General features: G+C 45.1%; 1 protein-coding gene across 8 annotated transcripts in view; it reads right to left on the reverse strand.

The window, feature by feature from the left end:
* Window positions 1–18703, reverse strand: part of LPGAT1 (lysophosphatidylglycerol acyltransferase 1) — a 252317-nt gene that overhangs the window by 118737 nt on the left and 114877 nt on the right. For all 8 annotated transcript variants that reach the window (XM_075925141.1, XM_075925145.1, XM_075925139.1 and 5 more), the window contains one exon: window positions 16624–16750. In XM_075925141.1, the coding sequence (XP_075781256.1) occupies window positions 16624–16750 (127 nt within the window). The remainder of the gene's footprint in view (window positions 1–16623; window positions 16751–18703) is intronic.

The raw sequence follows: 18703 nt of genomic DNA on the forward strand, positions 1-18703 counted from the left end.
TTTCTCCGCAGTACCAGAAACTGATGGCACCAGGGAATGAGAGGCTCTAGGCAGCTCAGACAGGGAGCGTGCTGGGAAGGCCCTTGTAGCTTAAGAGCCTTTGTAGGTTGATGAAGCTGCCCTACCTGAGGGCTTTTGCTGCAGCTGCACCTCCTCTGGTTTGTCCCTTGGAGACTTTTCCCAGAGAATTGTTTTGAGCCGTGTTTCGTGGTCTTTTCTTGCCCTTTCCTGTCATTCAGGCAATAAGGGCATTCTTGTGCCAAATGAGACTCTCCCAGGCATTTGACATGAGGTATGGCCATCTGAGGTAGGCATCGAGTCTCTGCAAGAACTGCATTTTTTGAAGCCAGAGGAACCCGGCATTGCATACGAGAGGAAAAGCTGCTGCCGCCTCGGCTACCGCTTCTTCTTTTTTCTTTTCTTTCAGCGAAGTCAATGTTGGAAAAGGTCAAATTAACTAGGTAAAGGGCTAAAAATAATAAAGGATTTCAATTTGTCCTGTCAGGAAGAAGAGCACTGCTGAACTCTGTCTTCAGCCAGGGACGGCTGAAAAGGAACTGACGGGACTTGCATCGTGCATGTGCTCTGTGGCCTCTGCGGGAGGAGAGGGCAAAGAGCGCATGCTGAGGGTGCAGGTGCAGCCTGAGGGGTACTGCTACCAAAAATCTCCGATTCCCGGCACAGGGACGCACCGAGACCTGAGTGGAGCACCCACAGGGCCACCATTCAAAGAACTTGACAACGTAGACTATATAACTGCATCCCGTTACATAATTCTAACTGTAGCACAGAGAAGTCCTTTAGAGACATCGGAGTAGAAATCCATGTCTTACTGAAGTTAACACCAAAATACCCATTGATTTTAGTAGAATTTTATCCCTGCTTACAACATGGTTAAATTTATTTGCAGTTTGTCTGCCTGCAGCTCTCTAAAGGTGTGTCTACATTTGAAGAACACTCACCTCAGACAATGTTTCTGAAGGAAGGTACATCTTCTTTTTGAAAAGACTCAGGTACATCATTAAAAGAATAACAACCTGGGGAAAAGGAATTATAGCCAACCTCTGCATTTACAGAGATAGTAAGAAAACTAAAATGATCAATAAACTTAGAACTAGTTGTTCCAACAGTTTCCAGTAAAGCTGTTGGGACACGATGAGTAAGGTAATGTTTATTAGACCAACTTCTCTTGGTAAAAGAAACAAGCTTTCAAGCTTGCATATAGCTCTTTTCAAGTTGGTAACCTCTCTGCAATATTTGCAGAAGAATATATTTTGCAGACAATATGTAGGCACTAAGAACCTAGGCTTACAGGAGTATTTTGTAGAAGAGAATGTGCTTAAGCTACTGTGAATTAAGAGAATGGAAAAGTAGGATAGATATAGACTTTAGATCTAACCTACATTCAAAAGACAATACCTTTAATAAGAAACGTTATGTTTAAGTTCGGGATTTAAAATGGGGGGGGGAGGGTAAATGTAACTGCTGAAAATTTCACTGGTTACAGGCTCATACATGGAGGGGAGGAGGTGGTTTTCACGGAGCCACCTGTTCACCCCATCCCACCCCCACAGCACCGGAGGGGAAGGCAGGAACTGGTGCACGCGTGGAGCCAGATTTTAAGCCAGCTTCCCTTGTGTACTGGCTCCTGTGGAGACGCCAGCCCCCCATGCTGCTGCCTCTGTATCAGAGGTGGGGCACCAGGCAGTATACAGTGCATGCCTGCTTCCCCTCACTGCCTCTGACACAGAGGCAGTAGTGCAGGAGTGGTGGTGGTGGGGGGCTTGCATGTAACCAGGAAGGTTCAACTAACTGTTTAACAGTATACACTATCACATCCCTAGTTTAAGCATTGTTCTTGTTGGCATGGTTCCCCTAGTCAACATAAAGGACATCTCTGTCTATCAAGCCATTATGCCCCCTTCTTGGCTGTGGACCTATTAAACCTGCTTTGACATCTAATGACAAATAACCTAAAGACACCTAATGACAGCATCAGCTAACTCTCTCCCAAAGTGAGAGTTGTTCCACTATGCCATAGTGACTATTGTGTATGGGAGCAAGAATTCAATACTCACTATAGCACCACATGTATGGCAAAATTAGCGAATTAGCAGACTTTGCTACAATGAATTTTGAAATCTGAGCACTATGTCCACACCAGCAGGACTATTTAATACCAGTTAGCAACAAGAAGAGTTGTGGTAGTTAGTGTGTAATTCAATGCCAAATCCAGCTATTTCTCAAGATACCTTCCTGGCCAGTTAGCACTGTTATATAAAGCAGTCTAACTTTAACTACAATTCTGGTTACCAAAATTCCAGGACAGCAGCAGGCAGGGCTTCAGAGCCACCTTTTTGTTCAGAGAAAGCTTTCTAGATCATACTTCCAGGAATATTTCAAAGTAATACACCCCTAGCTCCCAACTCAAGCAAGATAGCTGTTAGAGTGATAAGAAACAGTACAGATAATATACATGAATGCCTGTGAAGTATGTTATGAAAGTTTTAGCAGAATGAGTTTGGGGTTGTGACTTCATCATTTATAAATTATCTATGTCATTCAAATGAATGCTGATAAATATTTATACCACAAAACATGCACTCTGACTAAAGCACTAGGACAGTATGTGGCATATATACAGTTTTAAAAACATCAGAGGTATTTTTATTTCTCTTTAAGACTGCTTAATTACTAGAATACTGGAACATTTTAATTTTTTTTAAATAGTTTGCATGTGCTATTTTTGGAAATTGTGAATGATTTTGTTTTACCTCTTATCCATGCAGAATAATTATTTTATCCCCTACAGAAGTGGAGTTGCAGAACAAGCCGACTCCACACAGGTACTCTATTCTATGCAAGCTTATACGGCAAAAGCTGAAGGATGACTTTGAGAACTTCCGGAAAGAAAAACTCCTCAAAAAAGCTTCAGGACAGGCAAGAAGGAATGGACGCAGTGTAGACTGAGCATAACAGCATTGAAGAACAAAGATGGAGAGACAGTAATCAACAGAGCAGGGATGGAGGAGATCTGTAAAGGACTTCTATACAGAACTATTTAAATTAATAATCAATGTCCCTCTCCCAGCGCTCCAGGAGTCAGAAGAACGCGTCCGTCCCTCTAGTAATCGTCAGTGAAATCTGAAGCGCGCTATACCAGATGAAGAAGGGAAAAGCTCCAGGCAAAGATGGACTAACGTCAGAAATGATTTCTGCAGGAGGTAAAAAACTTTGGAAGGCCCTCGCTTTAAGATTCAGTAGATATCTTGAAGAAGGAAAAATACCATCAAGCTGGAAGGAGTCAAATACCATCTTGCTGCACAAGAAGGGTGATAGAGAAAATCTTAATTACTGCCCTATATGCCTACTCTCTCTCATTTACAAGCTCTTTACAAAGGTGGTAACTTTTGTAGACTTTCGCAGAGCTTGGATGAACAACAGACAAGAGAGCAGACAGGGTTTTGAAGAAATTTCAGCATGATCGACCATATATTTACCCTTAGCCAGCTCCTAGAAAGAGCGAGGGAATACAAGCTTCCGCTGTGCATTGCTTTCATCGACTATGAAAAGGCCTTCGATAGCGTCGAGTTCAACATAATATTAAAGGCGCTCGCAAAGCAGGGCATTAACATGCAATACATCAATTTGTTGAAGGAAGTGAATACTGGATTTACAACAGATATTACTCTCCTCAAAACTCCCCTCTATATCCCAATCGAGAAAGGCGTGAAGCAAGGAGATACAATTTCACCAAAACTATTCACTGCATGCCTCGAAATGGTTATGAACAAGATCAATTGGAGGAGTGGTGTCAACGTAAATGGAGAACCATTATCTCATCTCAGATTGTATTAACTGCCGAAAGCACCAACCAATTGCAGAGCATGCTACGAAGACTGGAAGAGAATAGCAGTCAGGTCGGTCTGAAAATGAACCGCTGCAGAACGAAATACATGCAATCAGACACCTTATGAAAAGCCCGAATAACAATAACAGGAGAAGAAATCAAAGACGTGGAACAGTACATATATTTGGGCCAAGTATTTAATATGTGCCAAGACCTGAACGGAGAACTCTTGCGAAGGATTTGGGCAGGATGGTGTGCATTCAATTCCATCAAGGATGTTCTCAAAGGAAAAACTGATAAGACCACATGTACAAATAGCTTCAATTCAACAGTGCTGCCAGCCAAGTTGTATGGCAGCGAAACACGGGCACTGGCGAAGAGAGAAGAGCAGTGATTATTGGTGGCTGAAAGGGCAATGGAGTGAGCATTGTTGGGAATTTCCCTTCTGGATCGTATTCCAAATGAAATGATCAGAGAACGCAGCAGCATGAAAGATATTATTGTGGAAAGCAGACATAAGATGCAATGGGCAGGCCACACAGCATGGCTCACGGACAATAGGTGGACCGCAATTATTGCTGAGTGGTACCCGCGAGAACAGAAAACACCACTCAGTCAGCCTCCAAGAAGATGACATTGTTAAACGTTTTGGACGAACGTGGAGAAAAAAGGCAAGAGTGCGAGAAGAATGGTGGACGTGTAGTGATCGGTGCAGTCTTAATGATAGCTGAAGACCAATCGATCCAGGTGATAGGTCTACTTATCATGGATGTGACCAAGTTTCCCGTGGTCCCATAAAGTTTGTTTACAACCACCAGTCCTGGCTCTCAGTGTTGTTCTGTACTGTTATTTAACGCTAATTTACTCCTAAATGTCTTCTAAGAGCCCAGCAAGCAGTGGAAGTGTTGGTAATGCTGCTAGACAATACTGACCTCCTGTGGTTTGGTAAATGATCTAGTTTGGCACTGGTCAGGTCCCCAGGTGCCAGATTAAAGAGGTTCAACCTGTAGTATATTTTGACATTTTCAATTAACATCTAGATAAAAGTTATTCTTGCTATGTGAGATTAATGGGTGTGATCTAATGGACACACAATATTAATTATTTTTTAAAAAGGAGGAACAAACCCCACAGCATATATGAACTGCAGCTCAAATTGAAAATTTATTTTAAATTGTTCCACACATTGCCACAAGTATTTTTGTCCACTAGGTGGCGCCCTTAGAATTGGTACTTTTAAAACTCCAGTTTTTAAGATTCTAAAGGCTCATTCTGAGTAGGGTGATCAACTGTGAAAAAGTCTTCAGAATCTATTGTTATAGGAACCAAAAGATGGTCTCTGCTCTGCATTACAGTAGGTCTTATCAGAACACTGCTGATTTTTTGTGGCATCTTTTGTTTGTGCGACACTGGTGTTAAAGCGGATTTATTTTCTTGTCCTACTCTTCTGTCTATTTGCAAAACTTGCCCTTGTCCCTATTAATCAGAATGGAGTTTATTCATCTTTCCATATCTAGCACAGACTGCCAAGTAAAATTTGATCTTCCTTTGAATTCCTCAAAAAGTCAAATGTAGGTAGCTGTCCTGACTGGAAACAAAGAGTTAACATCAGACATTTCTGGAGTCTTACGTAGCAATTGTTGCCTTCTTTCTAAGTCCCCTCTCCCCCAAAAAAATCCATCTTATTTTACTTTATTAGAATTTCTTTTCCTGTGATTGCAATTTCCCGTTTAATAGATTTAGATAGAAGGAAACAAGCATGACAAGAATGCTCAGGCAGAAAGGAATTTAATTCTCTTTTGACATTTCCTTTTGTATCGAGGGAAAGACTGCTCTGTTATCAAACCCTACCCCTATTTTTACATCATTTATCAGTGATCAACTTAGAGAGACTAGAGACTCTCAATTTTCAACTTCCTTCACTTTGGTAAACAAATATCAAAGTCCATCTAACTGTAGCAAGAAACTTGCCACACAGCTTTTACTTCCTGGGAGTTTGGACCCAATAATAAAAGAAGTGTCCAATTAAGTTGTCTTTAAGCGATTATACAGTAATTCCTCATTTAACACTATAGATATGTTTCAGAAAATGATCGTGTTAAGTGAAAACGTGTTACGTGGGGTCAATTTTCCCATTGAAAGAATGGAAAAGGTGGGAATCGTGTTTCAAGTGGTGGTGTCTGTTGGGACTGAGATATAAGGTTGGGGGAGAGAGAGGTCTGGGTTACAGAAGGGAGGGGAGGTGTTTGGCTCTGGGAAGAGAAGGGGAGGAGAGGGGAGGGGGATTGGATTGGGAGTATGCCCCTGTGATGGGACTGCTGGGATCTGCACTGCATCCAGAGAGGAGGCATCGCTGGGGAATGGCGCGGCAAGCGGCGAACCCTCTGCCACTTTGCAGGGAGTCAGGGGAAGCCCCGCGCAGCCGGCGGTGATGGGCCGGCTGGGGAAACCCAGCCACTGGCCTGCAATCTGGGGCGTCTGGCGAGGGGGAGTCAGTGGGGAATGGTGCAGCGAATCCTTTGCTGCTTTGCAGGGAGGCAGGGGAAGCCCTGCGCAGCCGCCGGCAATGGGCCAGTTGGGGAAATCGTGTTATTCCGGGGACGGTCGAGTAATTCAAAAAACATTCCCTAAAAAAAAATTGTGCTATTGCAAAAATGCATTAAGCGGGTACGTGTTAAATGAGGAATTACTGTATAATTATTCATTTTAATCACAGACGGTCACTTATGTCAGATCAAATAATTATTATCATTTCAGCTGCTAGAGGAATAAAGTGTTAAACATTTATCTATTGCATGGATGAAATGCAGATAACTGCCCAGTGCTGAACAGTGTTCTTGCCCACAAATGGGAAAAGCTGGATGATGGGGGGGAAGGAGAGGAGAAAGCTAGAGATTTTCTACAAAGAATTCTAGATTGGAATGTTATAGTTTTAAAGGCAGCATGCTCTGTCAATAACTGTACATTCAAAAGTCAGCTATTCCATTAGAAAACGTTATACATTCACAGATTTTGATACTTTCCCCACTCCCCAAAAACAGATTACGCAAGCATATGTGCACATAACAGAACAAATGCTCTTCCACAACCACGAGTAAAAAATGTTCATGCTCTTTTCCCCAACCCCCATTTTAGACTCAAGTTGTAGAGTAAATGCCAATGTTTAGCCATTCTGTGGAGGATGCAACAGTGGATGCATCTCCCTACATAAGTTTTGGCCTGTGTATATCTACGTAATTCAGAGACCTACTGGCCAGGCCTCCATCCCTTAGAATGTATGCCGTGTAGCAGGGAACTAATGGCTGGTTAAAGAGCTGTGGCATGATTGCCCCTGAAATATGGCAATAATTTCTAGGCAGCACTTTACCCACAAGATGGTAATGTATTGCATGGAAGGGACTTCGGAGGGAAAAAATGGTAAGACCAGAAGATAGTGGACCAAGTTCAGAGGGGTTATATGTGTAAGTTACATGTATATAAATTAGCTAAAGTGATGTAAGTTACATCCTATGGGGAAGGAAGCAAACCATTTTAAACTGGAAAATGTAACCAATAGGAGGATGTGAGAATATGTAATATGATAAACCAACAAATTCCATATAGACAATTATAGATTGAACCTTCTAAATCTGGGACTCTCTGGTCCAGCAAATTGGAGGTGTGGGCCAAAAGAAATCTCATGAGTTTCAAGAAGGAGAAGTACAGGGTCCTGGATTTGGGACGGAAGAATCCCAAGCATTGTTACAGGCTGGGGACTGAACAACTAAGCAGCAGTTCTGCAGAAAAGGACTTGGGGATTACAGTGGATGAGAAGCTGGATATGAGTCAACAGTGTGTCCTTGTAGCCAACAAGGCTAATGGCATATTAGGGTGCATCAGGAGGAGCATAGCCAGCAGATCCAGAGAAGTGATTATTCCTCTTCATTCGGCTCTGGTGAGGCTACATCTGGAGTAATCTGTCCAGTTCTGGGCTCCCCTCCCCCCACTACAGAAAGAATGTGGACACACTGGAGAGGGTCCAGCGGAGGGCAGCCAAAATGATTAGGGGGCTGGAGCACATGACCTATGAGAGGCTGAGGGATTTGGGTTTACTTAGTCTGCAAAAGAAGAGAGTGAGGGGGGATTTGATAGCAGCCTTCAACTTCCTGAAGGGAGGTTCCAAAGAGGATGGAGAAAGGCTGTTCACAGTAGTGACAGATGGCAGAACAAGGACCAATGGGCTCAAGTTGCAGTGGGGGAGGTCTAGGTTGGATATTAGGAAAAACTATTTCACTAGGCGGGTGGTGAAGCACTGGAATGGGTTACCTAGGGAGGTGGTGGAATCTCCATCGCTAGAGGTTTTTAATTCCCGGCTTTACAAAGGACCTTCTTTTCTGCAAGTGGGAGACTCCCCACCTGGGCCTGTTAGCCTCAGACACCAACAAGAAATGCGACGAGTTTTGCTCTTACATGGACCAGTGCCTGGGGTCGGTGGGAGATGCCATGATAATGTAGTGGATCCCTTGCCTCCTGTATGCTTCTCCTCCCCTTCCCACTCATACATGAGGTTCTAAGGGTGCGAAGGTACAGTGCATCGGTGATTCCGATGGCCCCGGCGTGGCCATAGCCACACTGGTATACCCTGATGGTGCTGTCAGTGGAGGACCCCATTGCTCTACTTCTCCTGCCAGACCTGTTGACTCAGGAGCTGGATCAGGGTCATCTGTACCAGCCGAGCCTGCAATCCCTCCACCTCATGGCATGGAAGATCTGTGTTTGAGGTGTGGGGAGCTTCTCTGTTCGAACCCTATCAGAGGAGTACTGATGATATCTGCCAACATGCATGATGCAGAGGTCTCACAGGTCTAGAGCTAGAGGGGAGAGGATCGAGCTCCACCCTGTTGATTGATATAAAACATCACTGTTGTGTTGTCCATCAGGACTGAGACATGATTGCCCCTCAGCCAAGGAAGAAATGCCTGGCACTCCAGGTGCACCACCCTCAGCTCCCTGATGTTTATATGCAGCAACTGCTCGAAACAGGACCACATATCTTGAGTCCTGAGTTTGGTGAGGTGGGCTCCCCATCCTGTATCATCACCAGCTACATTGTAACAGGCTGCTGGGCGAAGGGAACTCCCCCCCACACTTCGTTATACTACAGGCACCAGTCCATTGCAGCCAGAACCTCGGGAGGGACAGTTACCACCGTGTCAATATTAGCATGGGCTGGATTGTAGACCCTCGCCAGCCACGTTTGCAGGAGGTGCAAGCGTAACCTGGTGTATTGCACTATGAAAGTACAAGCTGCCATGTGATGCAGAAGTTTCACACAGTTTCTTGTAGTCATCAAAGACGCAGACTGGAGATTTAGAATTATGTCCCTAATTATAGTAGTAAGTTGAGGGTCAGTAACATGGAGTCAGCAGGCCTAAATAGAGGCCTGTAACATGCAAACAGCAACAGGCCTGCAATCTAGTGAGCAAGACTTTGGTTCAGTAACACAGGAGCCAAGAAAGAGGCCCTATTGATAACTATGTGATTGTGTAAGTTAGGTCAAGCATGGAAGGACACAGGGAGGCACTGGGTACAGACTGTAGGCCAAAGGGGAGTAATGGAACATCTTAATAAGAAATGTCTTGGTATAAAAACTCTCTAAAAACTAATGCACATACCGACCCAGGTTCAGGACCAGGTCGGAAATTACAGCATGAAGGATAGTAAGCAAGCCCCCCTTCCATAAGGTGAGGGGTGGTAACTAGGCAACAGAGGGTGGTAACCTCGTACGTAAAGAAATGATGTAAGTTGTTTGCACCTGTCTATAAAAGGACACCGCAGAGGGTGCTCTCCGGCCGACCTGGGGGGGGAGGGGCGCACGAGGCACCTGAACGGCAGGTGTCACTGCCTAAACTTACAGAATGCACAGTAGCTTAACTTTGACTAACTGCTATTAATATCTGATATATGGCAATAAGCCTCTCCCTTGTTGGTACCTTGTCAATGCAGGCCATAGTGCCCAGTGGTGTAACATTGTACTCATCTCTGTTACCAACTGGTAGAGCTTTGCATTTGACAATAAACCTGCTCGATTGATTTCAAACCTTGCCTGCATCTGTTGTTTCCAGGACCTCTCAGAGATCTTCTGTGTTGACCCAAGTGCACGGGGTCTAACGCTCTAGATAAAGGGAGTACTGATTGTTATGCACGCAGCCGAAAGTTTATCACTGATAGAGTAGAGGTCCTGTCAGGAGCGCGCCAGGACGACCCTGACCAGACGACGCTGACAGTCCAGACCACCGAAGGTACCGAGGTACGAAAACACCGAGGTACGACAATTAACACAAATATGTTGCTCACTAGAGCCACCCGCCCTGTCATAGCACCTAGTCTTGCCTCTCACCTCCCCCTCGTTCCCCCCCAAATTCTATCACCTGCATGGGGACGAGGATGGGTTTCGCCTTATTCAACATGAGCCCTAGGCGGGCGAAAGCATCTCCAGCCAGGTCTATGTGACAACACCTGGCTTCAAGAGTGGCCCCTGATTAGCCAGTCCGAGGTAGGGAAAGACTTGCACCCTCTCCTCCCAGCAAGGTGGCCACCACTGCCATACACTTGGTAAACACTCTGGGGGCAGTGGATAGGCCAAATGTAAGGACCACAAACTGGTAGTGATCTGTGCCTACCGTAAAGCGGAGGAACCTCTTGTGGGAGGGGATAATGGAAATGTGGAAGTATGCGTTTTTCAAGTTGAGGGCAGCGTACCAGTCCCATAGATCAAGGAAGGGAATAATGGAGGGTAGTGTCACCATCCTGAACCTGGACTTCTTATAAAGGCACTGAGCCCTCTGAGGTCTAGGATGGGACGAAGATTCCCCTTAGACTTTGGGATCAGAAAATACCAGGAGTAGAACCCTTTCCCCCCCAAAACTCAAATTTACAAACATTATAAGCTTCTGAACACAGTCATTTCCCACAACTCCCATAGGCTCAGAGTTTGAAAGCTGTATTCTTCAAATAGTGCATCCAAACAAAGCATGATCCAGTCCCAGGCTACAGGGCTGTGCTGAACTCTCCCCGCAGTTGCTCTTCCTGGCAACAGTGGGTTCTCTGGCATTCGGTAAGGCCCATTGCGATATTTAGCTTTTGAAAAGATTGTAGGGAGACAATCTTCTGTACTCTCAAGATATGCCTACAATGCAATTATCAATGAGACACCCATGGCTGGAGAGGACTCAGACTTGTGGGGCTTGGACCAAGAGGCTGTTTTATTTTAGTGTAGATGTTATGCTTGGGGACCCTCTCCCCTCGTCTGGTCCCAAAACCCTACAAGCCTGAATCAGCTGGCACCGACTAGTTGCAGTTTTTAATTGCACTCAGGAAAAAAGTTAGATTCTAGAAACATCTGAAATTGGGCATCCAAAATTGGTGGACATTTTCAGTAGTTTTCAACCTAATCTGTCTTAGTTCACCATCTGTAAAATGGATGTAATATTATAAATTTCCATCTAAGCCATGAGTTCCCAAACTGGGGGGGTAGGGGGGGAGGCGCAAAGAAATTCCGGGGGGGAGGGGGTGGCGGGGCGACCCAGCCTCCCCCCCATCAAGTTTTGCTGCCCTGTTCAGTTCTTCCCCCCTTCCCCTTTTTTTTGCTCAACAAGTTTTGCTGCTATGGGGAGGGGGGGTTAAAGGTTTTTCAAAAATCAAAAAGGGGGGCATGATGCCAAAAAGTTTGGGAACCCCTGATCTAAGCTCTCCAGTAATAATTTTTCATTAAATTTTTTTCAAGGAGTAACAGAACATGGAGCCTTTCACTTCTTGGTCAGCAGTCTGAATCTTGCCCAGGTTATTAAGGGACCAAAAATAGTTAACATCTGATAGAGTGTTCAGTGGCCTATGACTATAACCTTGATTATCCTTTAATCACTTGTGGTCTAGTACAGGAGTGGGCAATAAGTCAGATGTGGTTCACTAGATTTAGCTCCTGGCAAGCCACTAGAACTTTATTTGCCCACATGCATCTGCAGGTTCAGCCACTTGCAGCTTCCACTGGCTGAGGATCACCATTCCCAGCCAATGGAAGCTGCAGGAAGTGGCGCGGACTGAGATATATATATATATATATATATATATATAGCACAACAGAAGGTACTATTTTTTCCTTCCAACCAGGGATGGAAGTCTGGGCCAGGAGAGAAAATGTGGCAGGTATCAGGCTGGCTGCTGAAAAGTGGGCAGGAATGGGCAAAGTGAAGTTGGGTATGTGGTTCTCAATCTGTTTCAGAATAGTTTCTGGTTAAGAATTGACACCATGAACATGAGACACCTGCTTTTTGGACAAGCAAAGCTGCTCAGAATAATACAGGCACAAACATTTCACAGCCAGCAGCAATTTCAAACAAACAAAATAAAAAGAAACTGGGCCTCAATTAACCTGAATTCTCATTTCTGGATCAGTTACAGTATTGTGACAATAGAACTAAAGGATTTTCATTAACACTGAAAGCTATCTCAATGACAACAGCATTCTAAACCATGATCTATTCTCCATATACACACACCTGCTGTCTCCACGGATTCTCACTAGTTCTCATAATTGCTGTTCCTGAAAAGATTAAGCTGTCAAGAGAAGGACTGTTATTGAAATGCAGTTGTGCAACATCCGGCCACAAAATTCTCAAAAAGTAAAGCCAGTAAATGATCAGTTTACTGATCAGGGTAACTGGTGGGTTGGCAAAGTGACAGACAAAACCTGGAATGAAGTCCAAATAGAAGTATTACTGTACATGCTTAGTACTAGCTACTGAAATGGGACACATAATATAGCATAACTCAAGTCATTTCATCAATAGCATTCATAGCTTACTGCTAATGTTGCTAAATATAACCCTTACACCCGCGTTTCTCAAACTGTGGGTCCCGACCCCCTGGTGGGTTGCAAGCAACTTAGAGGAGGGTCAGCAAGCAATTTAGAGGGGGTTCGTGGTATCACCAAGTTTGAGAACCCCTGCCTTACACAATTCTTAAAAATAAGTTTTAAGAAGCATAAAGCTAACTTGAGGGGAATTTAAATATTCCATTACCCTTTCTACTTCATATAGTCAATTATCAGAAATATTCACCTTATTCATTCCAAAGAACTTAACTAACCCTGGCCTAAAAAATAACTTTGAATATGGGTGCACCTAACCTGCAATTGATATGACAATCACTCAGAGAAGAAAATGTACTGACAAACTGACACAGTGTGCACAGATGTGCATCGAGTTTAAGTATTTTATTAGACCAAAATGTTTAGCTAAAATAATAATCCACTGAAATGACAAATCTGGTTCTCACTTCAGATATATTATTTCTGGTTCTCTGGATGCTCAGGAAGACACCCATGTATAGGTCATAGTTTAAAGGGATTTTTAACCACAACAGCTAGAGACTATTATTAAATGACAACTGAGCTCTGAAGAGCAACTGAGATGGCTGTGTGTCAGTTCAGGGAAACTGCACCTGTATTCCTCTCCTCTATGGCCCGGCAAAGACAACCACTCTCAGGATTAGGTGAAGATACACCTCCAGGCTGAACAGTTCCCTGCCTTCGCTGTGTTACTACCAATGAAAGACAGACTGCTTAAGCAAGCCTGCTTGCTTCTCTTCAGAGAATAGCAACAGTATGACATGGCAGTTCACAGTTAAACTATCACACAGCTCTTTCTATGCTAGATTATTTATTCTTAGCTACAGAGAAAACAACTTTAAAACAATCCAGGAACCTATAGGCTAATATGTTTACCAGAGATCACCTCAACTCCAACATGGGTTCTGACAGGTGATCAACACCTTCAACATCACAACACCTTCTATAGCCACAAAAAGATAACAGCCTGAGCTCATTCATGAAAAGTTTAGTCCTTCCTTCATACAGTTGAGGGATCTTTGATCTGGAATTTCCAGCAGGAGGTAATCAGTAGACAAGGGTTTTTCTCCCCAGAGCAAAGGTTCAAAAGGTCTCCCAAAAATCACCTGGAAAAGCCACTTCAAAGAACTGTTTGGGACAATACAGGTGAAGTTCCTAACATTTCCCCAAGATTTCCCTTAGTATCCTAGAAAATATACATAGAATCCTACAACAAACAATTAGATTGTAATTGAATAGAGTTCAGTGGTATTACATTTAATTCAATAAAAGGTATGACTTAATTCCATAAGGCTTCTCTTGGATATAGAAGTAACTAGCTAAGAGGCTCCTGGGAATTTCCCCAAGCTACTTTGGTAGACATTGTCTTGCACAGTATCTTTGCTGACACGAAAAGGTTATGAAATATGACAGCTTGAATGTTATTTGTTCACCAATATCAGCTATGTAAAGCGAAAGACAGTACTTTCTACCACAATGGCAGAGTTTATTTTTGAGGTAAGCCCAGTTGTAATTTGAATGAGCAAGTCATTAATCATACCTCTATCATTTAGTTCTAATTTAAAGTCCACCATAAAATAGTCATATGATAGTTTCAAATTAAACATTAACATTTAAGAATCTTTCTATGTTTTACTACCTTGAGCGTTAATTGTCATGGCGAAAAAACATCCGGGACTACATATACTCTGAGGAAAAAGAAGAGGGTATCCAAACCTTAGACATAATTCAAAACAGCTTCTTAGCTCACTATTTAGAGCAAGTTGAGTCCGACTAGGTAGAAGGTGGGGGCTGATGGCTCATGCCATCTAGACCCTTTGGGTATTTTGTGTGATGGGTCCTGCCAAGGTTGGCTTCCTTGCCTCTGATGTGGTTGTGGTTTGAACTGTTTGAGAAGGTTTTCAGTGTGTAGCAGAATTCTCAGCCCATATAATTTGTTATCTGTCTGCTCTGTAAATAGAGCATAGCCATTAAAAAGGAGGGCCTGAGCCTCAGTAGATAACCCAGAGAAGAGCAGCCAGGGTTGCCCGTACGGGCAACTACCAAGATGGAACGGGAGTGGGAGGGGAGGAGAAATACTGGCCACATGACCACCTCCCATATAACTTCTCCTTGTACACCAATAACCCTGGGAAGGGCCAGAACACCCCAGCTCTGCTCTTCCTGAGGGACTAGCAGAGGTCTGCACCAACAGCAATGGTGCTTGCAATGTAGACTGCAGCAAGGGCCTGGGCGTCGGCACCACTGATATGAAGCCCTGCTCCGCACAGAACTGGATATGTAACGGTAGGTACCCAGTGACCAGGATCTACTGGAACAGCGACTTCGCAACTGACGGTGATCACAGTCACATCTAGAGGTGGAACAGTCCAGATGGAACATACGTCTCCGTGGGGACCTTAGTGAATGGTAGGGCTCAGTGGAGCCACAACAGAAGACCGGAGAGCCACATTTAATACTTCATGACTTGTACTTCATCGTATTGCAGGCTGGTCGTTTTGGGAAACTCCCCAGACACAGCAACACCCTTCTTGGGGATCAATGGCAAAGTCTTGGCTCCTGTTGGCCGAATGTTCTCAGGATCCATAATGACTCTGTTTGATGGGACAGCCTAGAACCTCGCTTGCTGGGAGGCATGTGCCTCTAAGGGTCTGTTCGAGGTAGCCGGCAAGGTCCTCTTAACTCCTATTGTCAGTGCCCAGAGTCTGGACACCAGATAGGGCTTTGTTGTGACTGCCTCCCCAGATCTGAGACATGTTGGCTCCTAGTGAATGACCAGTGCTGGGGAGTGTCCCGTGATGGGACGTGGTGTTATTCAGGTGCATGAAAGGGCATCAAGGTGGGCTTATCCTAAGGTCTGGCCAGCGTGGGCAGCACGGGAATCATCAAGATTTCCTGCACAGCCTGGAAAGCTTTGGGCATTAATAGCTCCCCTGTGTTGGAGCTTATAAGCAAGGGACAGGATGGGCTGCACTGTTACGCTGAACATGAGCTGAAGCTCAACTTCCAGAATAAGTGACAAGGAGTCCTGTGGCACCTTATAGACTAACAGATGTATTGGAACATAAGCTTTCATGGGCAAAGATCCACTTTGTCAGATGCATGTAGTGGAAATTACCTGCCTCTGGAAATTTCCACTACATGCATCTGACAAAGTGGGTCTTTGCCCACGAAAGCTTATGCTCCAATACATCTGTTGGTCTATTAGGTGCCACAGGACTCCTTGCCGCTTTTGCAGATCCAGACTAACATGGCTACCCCTCTGAAACTTCCAGAATGTGGAGCTGAACTGCACAGCACAGGTCTTGGCTCTCCCCTAGCCTTGTCCTTCTCCTTGTGGGCAGTAGGAGATCAACCCCTATCAGCCTTCTTCAGTTTTCTGGCCATGACTGCATAGGGGGAGTCAGGGCCAGCTCAACACTACACACTTACGCTGTGGTGCTGGGTGCTAAGTCAGACCTTTGCATCCAGGCTGGAGTAAGCGCTAACTACATCACGAGTGACCGCTCATTTTGACCACTAATTGAAAGAACGGGGTAAGGTCAAGTACTGATAGAGGCAGCAAGGAGGGAGAATTGACTAGACTAGTCCTTAGTATCTCTGCTCTGTAATTTCCATTTTTCACATCGCATGCTGCAGCACAGTAAAGTGCAAGCATAATTTGACCCACTGGCTGGATGAGAGAATCCCAAGAATCATTAGACTATCTACAATATATGTTGTTGAAAGTTGATGACTAATCACAATACAACTGCCTCACACATCCACACACAAACCACTTCTAAATAAAGATTAAGTACAAATTTTATTTTAACTCAATACTCTGAAATGTGCTCACGCTGATTTTTAGTCCTTAATTCAATTGTGTACTAAAAGTTTTTCCTACCTGTAATGCACATGTGTGACTGTCGGTCGTCTGTAGCCAAGAATCCAGGTCTGAATGTCTATAGGTTCTGCATTAGGGTAAGCAATGGTTGTATCTATCACCCACTGAAGGCCTTTTGATTTACTCTCTATGAATAAAGAGGAAGAAAGAAAATTGTGTGTTAACTGTAGACCAAATAATATTCTATTAGCTTGACGTCCATTCTTGTGCTACATTTCCTTAATTATATTACTTAATTCCTCACAAATGTTACTTAAATCCTTCCCCTCCCCGCTCATGGTCCCTTAAAATCAGGTAAATCAGGAAAAAGACTAAGGACATGGTGAAATTCTTTCAATGTAAAAATCTCAGACATACAGCCAAAATCTCAATGTAATTACAGGCAGTCCCCGACTTACGCGGATCCGACTTATGTCGGATCCACACTTACGAACGGAGCTTTCTCGCCCCGGAAGTCGGGGCGAGAAAGCCCCGTTCGTAAGCTGCTCCGGTGCCCCTGGTCTGCTGGAGACCGTCTCCAGCAGACCAGGGGCACCGGGTGGGTTCCCGCGCTTCTGAGGCTTTGCCAGAGCAAAGCCTCAGAAGCGCGGGAACCGCTGCTGCTGCCCCTTGAGACCCGGTGCCTGTGGTCTGCTGGGGACGGCCCCCAGCAGACCACAGGCACCCGGACTGAAGCCGCAGCCGCGGGGGGTCCCGCGCCTCTGAGGCTTTGCCAGAGCAAAGCCTCAGAGGCGCGGGGAACCGCCGCTGCTGCCGCTTTGACTAAAGCGGCAGCAGCGGCGGTTCCCCGCGCCTCTGAGGCTTTGCTCTGGCAAAGCCTCAGAGGCGCGGGACCCCCCGCGGCTGCGGCTTCAGTCCGGGTGCCTGTGGTCTGCTGGGGGCCGTCCCCAGCAGACCACAGGCACCCAGACTGAAGCCGCAGCCGTGGCGGGGTCCCTCGCCTCTGAGGCTTTGCCAGAGCAAAGCCTCAGAGGCGCGGCACCCCGCTGCCGCTGCGGCTCTGCTCCCCGTGTCCCTGGTCTGCTGGGGGGGGGGGGGGCGCAGCTAGTGTGCTCCCCCCCCCCCAGCAGACCAGGCTTTTGTTTTGGACTCTGGGGCAGAGCAGCTGGGGCGCTGCCGATTGGTCCTGCAGCGCCCATGGGCACTACTGGACCAACCCGGCAGCACCCCAGCTGCCCTGCCCCAGGTCCTGATTCAGCCGCTGCTGGTCAGTTTCAGCAGCGGCTGAATCAGGACGTCTGGGGCAGAGCAGATGGGGTGCTGCTGGGTTGGTCCAGTAGCACCCCAGCTGCTCTGCCCCAGGCGTCCCCAAGTCAGCTTCTGCTGAAACTGACCAGCGCTGACTACAGGAAGCCCGAGGCAGAGTTGCTCTGCCCCGGGCTTCCTGGAATCAGCTGCTGATCAGTTTCAGCAGCAGCTGACTTGGGGACGCCTGGGGTTCTTAAGTTGATTCTGTATGTAAGTCAGAACTGGCGGTCAGTTTCAGCAGTGTCTGAATCTGGACGCCAGTTCCGACTTACATACAGATTCAACTTAAGAACAAACCTACAGTCCCTATCTTGTACGTAACCCGGGGACTGCCTGTACACTGAACAGTTTCTAGCTAGTGTGATTTTTTTTATTGAGATGATCTGTGCCTTGTGTGCTAGTATATAAGCATGCACACTATTTGACTTAGTTTTGATATACTGCATTTTATATAGAAAGCCACAATATTTCTTCATAAAAGTCCTCTTTCCTAGATGACTACATAAAAAGTAACAGATTACCAAAGATGACAGTTAGTAGAAACCTCAAGTCACATTTAACCATTTACATAGTTTACCTTTTCAGTTAGTTCATTCTATATTTCATTCAGGTTGAGCAGTTTAATTTGCTTCTGTGATGCATGAGCACAAAGCAACATGTGATTTGCAAACAATGCAGGCAATAATGAACAAAAATGTTTTAAAATACATTACTTTTAAACATTTCAGCAGAAATATTTCGGTTAGTGTTTGGTTTCTGTAGAGGCCCTCTTACCCTTAAACTATTTCAATAGAGAGGAGGGAAAAATCTTAAGCCTAAATTAATTTTTAGA

The sequence above is a fragment of the Pelodiscus sinensis genome, chromosome 3 (genome assembly GCF_049634645.1).
Source record: "Pelodiscus sinensis isolate JC-2024 chromosome 3, ASM4963464v1, whole genome shotgun sequence".
Classification (NCBI taxonomy): Eukaryota; Metazoa; Chordata; order Testudines; family Trionychidae; genus Pelodiscus; species Pelodiscus sinensis.